This window comes from Austrofundulus limnaeus, unplaced genomic scaffold, assembly GCF_001266775.1.
Source record: "Austrofundulus limnaeus strain Quisiro unplaced genomic scaffold, Austrofundulus_limnaeus-1.0 Scaffold454, whole genome shotgun sequence".
NCBI lineage: Eukaryota > Metazoa > Chordata > Actinopteri > Cyprinodontiformes > Rivulidae > Austrofundulus > Austrofundulus limnaeus.
In genome coordinates this window covers 278,828-289,352 of record NW_013952856.1, presented here as the reverse complement: position 1 = coordinate 289,352, position 10,525 = coordinate 278,828, and the positions used below count along the sequence as shown (strand labels likewise).

The 10,525-nt window shown below is 39.1% G+C and overlaps 1 protein-coding gene across 1 annotated transcript in view; it reads left to right on the top strand.

Annotated features, from left to right (window-relative positions):
• The window catches only part of hsd17b12a (hydroxysteroid (17-beta) dehydrogenase 12a), a 16,550-nt gene extending 6,767 nt beyond the window's left edge, over positions 1-9,783 (top strand). The window contains exons 2-11 of the mRNA XM_014025067.1: positions 1,408-1,454; positions 1,850-1,925; positions 3,399-3,506; positions 4,192-4,256; positions 4,400-4,444; positions 4,818-4,852; positions 5,467-5,548; positions 6,544-6,609; positions 7,116-7,265; positions 8,565-9,783. Coding sequence (XP_013880521.1) covers positions 1,408-1,454; positions 1,850-1,925; positions 3,399-3,506; positions 4,192-4,256; positions 4,400-4,444; positions 4,818-4,852; positions 5,467-5,548; positions 6,544-6,609; positions 7,116-7,265; positions 8,565-8,708 — 818 coding nt within the window. The 3' untranslated portion in view covers positions 8,709-9,783. The remainder of the gene's footprint in view (positions 1-1,407; positions 1,455-1,849; positions 1,926-3,398; positions 3,507-4,191; positions 4,257-4,399; positions 4,445-4,817; positions 4,853-5,466; positions 5,549-6,543; positions 6,610-7,115; positions 7,266-8,564) is intronic.
• Positions 9,784-10,525: the final 742 nt, after the last annotated feature.

The window sequence follows — 10,525 nt, the reverse complement described above, 5'->3', positions numbered from 1 at the left end:
CCACACCCCCACCCCGCCTCTGTAGCCACAGCCTGATTTTGTTCCCATTGAGGCTTTTCTGCCACGGAGCGTTTCATTCTTAACCTGGGGGAGGTTTAAAAATAACTGGGGATTCTTGCTCCTTTTTTTTTTTTTTTACTTCATTCTCCCTTCTCTCCTTCATTCACTCACTCCTCTCTTCTTCTCCTCCACAGTGATCTCTGCTCCGTATTTCTCCTCCACTCTTTTGTTCTCTTGCTTCGCTCCAGTTCTATTTTTAGCCATCCCCAGGATCCCTCCCTACCCCACTTCACCCTCCTTTCTCCATGTTCGTCATCACCCCCTCCTCTTTGCATCCCCTCATCTTTTTTCTTTTTTTATACCCCCCCAGCTCTTTGCAAGAGAATGTCCTCCACCATTTTTTTATTAATCTTTCACCCAGCCTTGCTTATAAATTCCTGATTTACAACAAGGCGTATGTGTAGACCACCGCTGTACATTGTTTCGTCATCATTTTAAGGTCTCCACTTCCTTTTTTTTGGGGGGGGGGGGGGTTCAGTCTTTTTCCCTCTCGCCATCCTCCCATCAATCAAGGAGGGGCTGAGGGTTAATGGGCAGTGAATGTTTAAAAATAGCCCCTCTTCCGTGACGAGGTGAAGACAAAGCCTGAACACCAGAAAAACATCTCGTGCTTCAGCCTCCTGCTTGGTTTCATCAAATCCATTTTTCTCAAAAATAGAAAGTCTGTTCAGCTCATCTGGTCTGATTTGACGGCATAAAAATATTGATTAGAGGCTAAAATCATTTGTAGGAAATTGTATTATTTTTACATCAGCTTTTAATGAAGTTAGTAGTGTGAACTTGATAGTCCTTTGTTTAAATACACTTCTTTCATATTTACTTTCTACTGTTTTTGTATAATCTTCAACGTTAAGTTCTATAGTTCAAACTATTTAAATTGTAACACATCTACTCCCAACCTGTTGCTCTTGTATTTTTGTATGTGTTACTGCTGAGAGGCTCAGTAGGTGAATTATATTGCAAGGTGTGTCCCTTAACACATTTGCTTTGTCTGGCTTAGCTCCACATCAGGGCGTCGATGAAAAGTGGCCAAACTGGATGCAAATCATGTTTTCTTTTCTTTTTTTTTCCTCAGAAAGTTATAGAATGTTTGCGTGAGTGCTCAGATTTAATTTAATGACTGAGAATCTTTTATTTGAAGCATTTAAACCAAAAGAAGTGAAGTTTAGATTACAATTTCAAACTTCATCACTTCAGGTGTTTTGTTTTTTTATATAAAGACGTATTGACCCAGCCTGTGCTGCTTTTGTCCAAATAACCAAAACTGACCATTTTGTGCATTTTTTTTTTTTTTTTTTTTTTTTTTTTTTTTTTTTTTTTTTTTTTTTTTTTTTGCTTTCACTCTAGTTGTGACGGGAGCCACAGATGGGATCGGGAAATCCTACGCAGAGGAGGTAAGACTTGTGGACCCCCTTTTTTTCCCCATTTAATGTATTTTCTTGATAAATCTTATCATGTTTGCTCATAGGCCAGAATAGAAGAATATTTAGAGAAACCCATCAATGTTCACACACTTTCAGAAAGAAAGACCGTCAACACGTTTCATTAAAGAAGAACCCGTCCAGAGGACCTATACAATTTTTTTTTCCTTTTCATATGTAGCTACTTAATGCATTCAGATGATCTGGGGGTTAAACCTTCACTGCTGTGTATACTTATCATGTTACCATCAGTAGTTGCAAACAAAGTTTTGACATTTTGTCGATCCTAAAGTTGAATTAAAACCATTATTAAGCTGACCACAGTGAACAGATCACGACCAGATTTTTTCCCCTTTTCTCTCTTCTAGCTGGCTCGTCGAGGATTTGCCATGATGCTAATCAGCCGCTCACAGGAGAAGTTGGATGATGTAGCCAAGTCACTTGGTGAGTGTGTGTGGTGTGTGTGTGGTTTGTAATAAAGGGTGTTGGCTTCCGCAGCATTACAGATAAGTGTTTGGAGCTGATTCCCAGTAAGTTCCCATAAAAAGTGAACCTATTTGTATCCACCCTTTCTGATTCTTATGGTGATTTGTTAGATTGTTTTGTTTACATTTGTCACAATGAGCTGAAAAACATTTTACTCTTGTAGAGTATGTCCCTCTGGGTGGAGAACCAGAACTTCCATCTATTTTCTTAGCTTTACCCACTTTTTCTTTCTGGGTCGAGGGGAGCTGGGCATACGGTCACTGTGTGGGAGATCCAGGTTTTCCTCGTGGACCTGTTGCCTCTGCACCCTGACCACAAATGAGAGCAGAAAAATGGAAAGTATTGCTGCAACAGGTGTTCACATGAAGTTATTTTATATAGATTATGGATTTTGTACATTGATCAGGTGCAGCTACTTTGTTGTCTGCAGGACTGATTTAATGCCTTTTGTCTGCTTAAAAAAAGTCCTCTGGAGACTCTGCTTAGGGATGAATCGGGTTTTACTCATTGAAGGATTGAAGTCGTAGTAACCAGCCTTCATGTGACCGGGAGCAGCTTCCATCCACCTCCAATCTGGCTTCAGATTTTTAGCACAGTCTGAACAGTGAGAGCGTACAACCCCATCCCTCTGACTGTGGCCACTTCCACAACTTGGTGTCTCTTCCGTCTCTGTCTGGATGGTGCCCACAGAGCCATTTTTAACTTTTATTTTTTTTTATTTTTCCCCCTGTCGTGCTTCAAATCGAAAGAGGGGGGGCTGATGGATCACGAGCAGGGAGCAGCTTGCCAAACTCTGGCACTCCTTCCTCACGATTAGTCTGACAAACCCGCCCTCTTTGCCATGTAACCTGGCAACTCTCTCAGTCCCACCTAGAATTTCATCTTTCTGCATGCTTCACTCTCCATTTTATATTTTTTACCTTCCATCCAATCATATGCTTAGAATCTCTGCTGAAGTACTCCTCCAGTGGAGCAGCCAACATCACTGTTTATCATACCTTTGGAAATGATTTATTTTTTTTTTGTAAGAATGCCTCGTTACTTTTCTGACTTTTTAAAACTAGTTGTAGATCTTGGCTTCAGCACACAATGCTCCTCTCCCATTTGCCATCTATCTGCTGAACAAGTCTTTTGGACAATAAATTGTAATTGCAGCGGGCACATCAAACAGGAGGGGTCGAGGAAGACCACTGGGGTGGTTTGTTGGTGCACAGCGCCCTCTTCTGTTCTCAAACAGTGACCAAATTTTTAAAAAATGCTCCTTTTTTTTCTATGAAGTTTCTGGAAAACAGGAAAACGTTTGTGATATTTGGTGAAATCAAACAGGATCCTAAACACACTTAATTTAAGCACATTTTGGTTTTAAAGATTTTTTTTTTATATAGTTTTGGCTACACTGGGTCATAGCTAATGAAATGTTGTCTCTCACAGAGGAGCAGTTTAAAGTGGAGACGAGGACGATTGCTGTTGATTTTGGGAAAACTGACATTTATCCCAAGATTGAAGAAGGACTGCGGGGTCTGGAGATCGGGGTTTTGGGTAAGAGTTGATTTGTTGCTGCTTTTCCTCACTTCCTAATAACTGGACTTCAGACTCCTTTCTTTCATTTTTTTTCTATAAATCTAAGTAAAAATAAATGAATTAAAACATCATTTCGTGATGAGATATTCCATTGAGTGAAACAAAAGTTTAAGCTTTTACATGCAGCATCAAAGACCTTTTTATTTACCCTTTGTGTGGAGATATTCAGTTTCTTACAGGATCATTTGGCCTTAATGGAACTCATGACAAATATACATTTTTTTAAGCTCTCATTTAACTCATCTTGCAGTTTGTAAAAACTGTGTAGCTCTTGATGAGGAAAGTGCAGATTAAGGTGATTTTTTTAATTTTATATTATTTTTGTAATTTAATCTCACTTTGTGTTGGCTGTCATAGTTTACAGATGTGCAGAAGCTCTAGATGTTTGTCATCAGCAGAGGCTTGGACGCTGCCTCGAGTTGTACGTTTTGAGCAGAACATTTAAGGAACTCTTTGTTCTCTTTTTCTTTTTTTTTTTTTTCCTGATTCCAGTTGTGCTCTAATGGTTGCAAGGTGTGGCTGAGTCTTTAGTAACTGCATGTCTGTAGCTTGTTTGCTTTTGCTGCCACCTTGTGGTTGATGTTTTTGTGTGTTTTTTAAGCTAATATTTTATAATATCTTATGTTTTCTTTGCTTTCCACAGTTAACAATGTTGGCGTGTCTTATCCCTACCCTGAGTACTACCTTCACATCCCTGACCTGGAAAATGTGAGTGATTTGTTATATTTCTACATAAAAATCCTCAAGTTTTTTTAGGCTGAGGGTGTAATTTTGAATATGAAATTTAAAAAAAGCTGGTCTTTTTGTGTTTATCGGTGCATTTCTTCATCAGACTGATCTGTGTGTTTCAGTTCATCACAAACATGATCAACGTCAACATGACCTCACTGTGCCAGGTGAGCTTTCTGCTCATTTTCTCTGCCAAACCAGCTTCTGTTGGCACAACCCAAATGTTTGTTTGAAGCCAATCCGTGGAAGTCGTTTTCTCCTCTTTTTGTGTCCCCCCCCCCCCCCTTCTGTTGCTCCTGCCGTGGTACCTGCAGTGTCTCCGTTGTTCCCAAAGCAACGGTGGACTACACCAACGCTGTCTGTACTCGCCACCCACGCAACTCTTTCTCTCTGCTGCTTTCTGCCCGTCTCTCTCTCTCTTTAGCCCTTCTACTTTTAGCTCCCCCCCCCCCTCTTGTTTCCATCATCACCTTGTTTTTCTGGTCTTGAGTTATTTATGCAATGTTTGTTAATGTGATGTTTATGTGTTTTCTTTTGAAGATGACCCGTCTTGTGCTGCCCAGAATGGTTGACAGGTGAGTTTAAATGACTGCAGTCGAGCATCACTTTGGTGAATGATGACACTCAAACGGAGAGGGGGCGGGCGACCCCTCTTATATTCAAGGAATCATTTTTCTGAGGGGAAATGCTGCTTTGTAATAGTTGACGCTTCTCATTGGGGAAGCAGCAGGAGAAATCCTCACCGAGCTCGTTTCCAGCGCTGCATCTTCTTCTACTGCTCCCTTTGTTCGCAATGCTGACAAGCTTTCAATTCACACAAAGTGCTCTTCCCTCGCCATTGGCTGCTCTTCTCCCATGTGACTCCTGCCAGCCAATAGCTGCCCGGGCACATTTGGTGCCATGTGAGGCTGGAGCGTCTTCACTACATCACTGCAGCAACAGGCTGCCATGGCAACGTACACGACCACTACCATAATGTTTTTTTTATTTTGTGTGTGTGTGTGTGTGTGACCGAAATACCACTCTGTGTGAATTTGTCAGCATGCTTAATGTTTATAGATATAAAGTTTTTTTTATTATTAATCAGGAATTAGACAGATTTTTAAAGCTTTTCTGTCCTCTTGAGTGTTTTAAGGTCACAAAATAAGTTTTTAACTGTTTTTCTTTCCTGTTTTTTTGTTTTCTTCAGGTCTAAAGGCGTCATCCTCAACATCTCCTCTGCTAGCGGCATGTACCCCCTCCCTCTGCTCACACTCTACTCTGCAACTAAGGTTTGTGCTTTTAATTCATTCTAATACCACAAATCCAGTGGTGGGCACAGTTCCCCTAAAGCTCTAATAGGGGAACTAACTTCCTGATCAGTGCTTTAGGGTTTTTGCTAATTTTAAAATTTTACTGGATTAGCTGGATTAGCACTTGCTAAATTTAGGAGCACAAACTGAGGTCTAAATGTTATTGAGCAACATTAATGTTAACAGCTGATGGTGGAAGCTGTCGCACATTTTATTCAAATGTGTGTCACTTATCCACCAGGTGACAATGAACCCAAATACAGCTGTGGGATGTCAATGATGAGGTTTAAGAGAGCAACATGGCAATATGTGACTCATGTTGTCAAAGAGTTTTCATGGGTTGACTGGGTTATTTTAGTGGTTTAGGGTTAGCTTTTGATAAAACTTTCAGTGCGTTTGTGCTTAAGTATTAGGAGACCTAAATATTTGAGTTAGTGCTTTAGGGCTAGTGGAACTAATCTTTAGATTAGTGCTTCCCACCACTACACAAATCCATCTAGAAACAGATCTTCACACAAGGCCTTAAAGGATTACATATCACCTGCCATCTTGTGCCAAAGTTTGAAACTAATATCTCGTGATTTGTTGCGGTATGTGTAGAGGATGGCAGCTTCATGTTAAAATTTAGCTCATTGTTTTTAAGTTTACTGAATTTCACCATTTTTGTGCTTTCTTGGATTAATTAGCTGTGACGGTCATCTTTAAATGAGGTTGACCATTTCTAAAACTGTTCATCCATTGATGACTTTCTGAGAGTTTTGTTAAAGTTTTGGACATTGAGATATTTTGCTAACAGACTGACAAAGGCACGTTATTTATTTATAATTCATTATTTATTATACCTGTCGTGGTGGTGTAAATAAATTAGTATTCTGTCGACACATTTTTATGTTTTTTTTTAATTCCTTCAACCCATTCATTTGAAAGAAATTAAACGGAGAAGTCTGACCAGGTTTTGTCCTTTTTGTCTGCAGGCCTTTATAGATTTCTTCTCTCGTGGCCTCCAGGAGGAGTACAGGCGTCAGGGCATCATCATCCAGGTGAGATTAAAGGTTTAATCTGATTGTGAAGATGACTTTTTTTTCTTAAATGGTGTGTATTGAGTTGTTGAGCCTGTTTACATTTTAAATGTTAAGGTTTTCCATGAGGTAGCTTTGAAGTCCTTTTTGCTTCTATAGTGTAGAAACAACCACAGATTTTTACCTCCTTTTATCAGTTTTGTAATCTCCCAGAATATTACAATCAAAGGTATAAAGATCTAATTTAATATAATTTAATTTTACCCTTTTGAGTTGAAACAGTATTCAGACTGAAATTATTTTGTGGACTACTAGTTTGAAGTAGAGGCACTTTAAAGTTTAAATCAGCTCAGGCTGATCTGAATAAGAAAGCCACTCTTGTGCCACCTTGTGGTTGAAGTGTGTAACTGACTTGTTTCTTTTTCTCCTGATGACAAATGAGTTTACAGCAAATATATGAAGTATTTAGAGTTTTTTTTTTTTTTTTGTTAAAGCTAATGTAACCTGTTTACATTTTCTCTACACAGAGTGTTTTGCCCTTCTTTGTTGCCACCAAAATGACCCGCATCAGGAAGCCCACTCTGGATAAGCCCACCCCAGAGCGCTATGTGGCAGCTGAGCTCAGCACTGTGGGTCTGCAGTCTCAGACCAACGGCTACTTCCCCCACGCCGTCATGGTAAGAGACACCTTTTGGTCCTCAGCAGATAAACTTGGAAACTGCACTGAATTAAATATTTTACAGTAACACTGTTAACTGGAGGACAGATCTGCTGTTCTGAAGTTGGTTTCTGTAAAATAAAATAAAATAAAACTGAACAATTATTATCTCACAATTTTGAGAATTATCCATAAGTATCGGATCATATTTTTGCAAAAGTGTGCAGCAGCTAGCTGTAGCACTTACTGTACTGCCTGCCAGTACCTGAGGGGGACCAGAAGCTCAAAATAAGTGTCTAAAAGTGCACAACACACTCAGCTCTACTGCTCATCCCACAAATGCATGTTCCTTACAAATGTGGCACCATTTAAAAGGGAAATTAACAGGCTTTCAAATGGTATGATTTATTGCCAAGAAGCATTGTTAAAAAATTAGCTGACTTAACTTTTTAGTCTTTACCAAAAACAAAAGATTTCTAATAAAATGTGTTTTGAGTAAAAAAAAAAAAAGTTGCCATGGCAGATATAAAAAGGTGTAACTGAATGCTTCTCATCTCAACACTTATATTATTAAACTGATAAACAAGTGTCAATATTTCTGCCTTAAATGAATTTTTAGTCATTTTGAAGTGATCTATCACTTTATCTCATAGACAGGACTTCACTCATACATGAAGTATGAGGTAAAAATCTTTGTATGACTGTTTCCGTTTATTGCTGCTGTCTCTAAAGAACATCTGGGTCACTCGGTGATTGTGTGCTGAGGATGTTGAGCTATCAGCCCTCTTAGCTGTCCATTTCTCCAACTACAAAAATAAGCGTCCTGATGCATCTCAGTAATCCAGGTAAAAAAATCAAAAAGAAAAAAATTGTATAGGTCTTCTGGACGGGTTCTTCTCTAATGAAACGTTTCGTCTCTTCTCCAAGAGACTTCTTCAGTCTGAGAGTTTCAGGCAAAATTCAGGCTTATAAGCCCTGCCTCCATGTGACTGATACTCACATCACATGKCTATCGTTGACACCTAAGTAACACTTATTACACACAGTCTGCTTATACAAAAATAAGCAGACTGTCTTTTTAAGATGGTGACAGAATATATTTGTAAAAGTTGACAGATCGCATCAGAGACATGATGGCGCTGGTCTTTTGTCAGAGCTGGAGGTGCAGTTTGATCTGGCACCAGAATGAGATCAGACACATACTTATGACATGAAAACCCTGCTGCCGTGAAGATCCTAACTTTTTATCTTCATCACAAAACAATGTTTGTAAATTCCTCGCGTAAGTACTTACCCTGGACCTTTTCCTTGCCTGCAGGGCTGGGTGACCACCAGGCTGGTACCGACCAGCATTGTCATCTTCCTGGGGGCCAGGATGAACCGCCTGCAGCGCACGGGCTACCTGAACCGGAGGAAGATGCGGCAACAGAAGAACGGCGGCGCGAGCCTAAAGAGCGAATAGGGAGACGAGTCCGGCAGCCACTCCTTTCGGACCACTTTCGATGTTTGAGGATTAAAGGCTCAATCCCCCGAAGCTGCCAGAGATTTGACCACGTTTTGTGCCTTTTTTTTTTTTTTTTTTTTGGTCGAAGCGCACATCCGAACACGTGTGACCTTGTGTTTGAAACTTCTGCCCTGATTTTTGTCTGAGAAGAAAACAGCCAAAGAAGTAAAAGGGGAAAAAATTATATAAAAAATTGTACTGCTTTAAAAACTTTTGCTCGTGGCAAACAAACCTAAACGTGTTTTTTGTCACGGACATTCATGATGGGAACAATACAGCAAAACAAGTGACGTGTTCTCCTGCTGTTGTAAGCAGTGGAAAATGGTGACGGTTATCTTTTTATATTTATATGTGTATTGTTATTTAAATTTGTATAAAAATGTGTGCCAAATCCAGAACTTTAAAACCTAGCTTAGAACCTAATTCTGTTTGATCTTTAAAATGGCAAAATCTGCTTTTTTATTACGTCAGTTTGTCTGCTTCACTTATCTTTCACTGTTTTTCTTTTATAAATCTGCATTTTTTTTCTTTTATTTTCTTGCATGTCTGTTTTAAATTGTCACATTGGGGTGGGTTCACCTTCTCACGTTGTTCTAAGCCAAAGTTTGTTCAAACTCTACAGTGCCTTCCTCTTAAACTCTTTGACTATTAATTGTTTTATTTTTTGTGACAGAACCTGGTGGACTAGTTTCTTCCTCCTAATCACAATTTTGTCTTTTCTCCCGTTTTGGACAACAGAACACATGAGAAGCAAAGATTCCTCTAATTTTAGCATAAAGGTTGTAGTAAAACATCACTGACTGTGCTTCAGATTTAGGAAGATTAGTTCACATATCAGCAAATCGTTACTGTAGTTTTTGTAGCTTTTTAACTTGTTTCAGTACAGCACCCATATAATGTGGTTTGACTCAAGTTTTGTTAAGAGTTTTTTTATTGCTTGGAAATGTAAAATTGCTGCATCTGTTTGGATTGTGAAAACTTCTATTGTTTGTTAATAAAAGCTTTGGCAGAAAAGTTGTGTTCTGCTTTGCATCACATCAATATTCAGGCTTTCTTTAAATATATATTTTTAGTTGGTTTCATGCACACATCTGCTGTTTAAGACTTCCATAGGTGAAGATGTTTCACTTCATTCAGGGAGCATTCAATATATTTTGATTCAAATCTGGAGTGTGTGAATGTCCAATCTTCAAGCGGTATGAACTGCTCTGTTCAGCTGGAGTCAGATGCAGGTTAAACTTTCTGCCCTCTGCAGAGTTATTGGTGTCTGTTAGCCTGGCTCACATGAGATGTTTTGATCACATACATGAAGACCTGAATTTACTTTTCTCTGCTACTTGTCTGCATGTGTAAAATCAGGCACCGAGCCCCAAATGCATTCATAAATATTCCCAATATTTAAGGTTGACGTTCAACTTTTGTTCCTTTGTTTTGTTTTCTATTTACTTTTATGTACAATCATTCTTATAAAATTAATGTTTTGGTTTACACGATTGCAAATGTCCTCAACATATACTGTTGCTGGGTTTCAGAGACTGCAGTGCACAGATGAACATGGATATGAACCATAAATTGGCATGAATATACCCTGACCACAATGCATCACAAATGACTGATAAGTAAAAAGGTCAGCAGGACAGGGACTGGGTATCAGGCTCACTGTTTCATTATAAGCTTTTGAAAGCTAAAAGCTGGGTCCTCTTATTCAAAGTTTATTTCTTATTTGACACATCCTGGTTAATGACAAATCTTCACCAGCCTCTGTTATCATAACT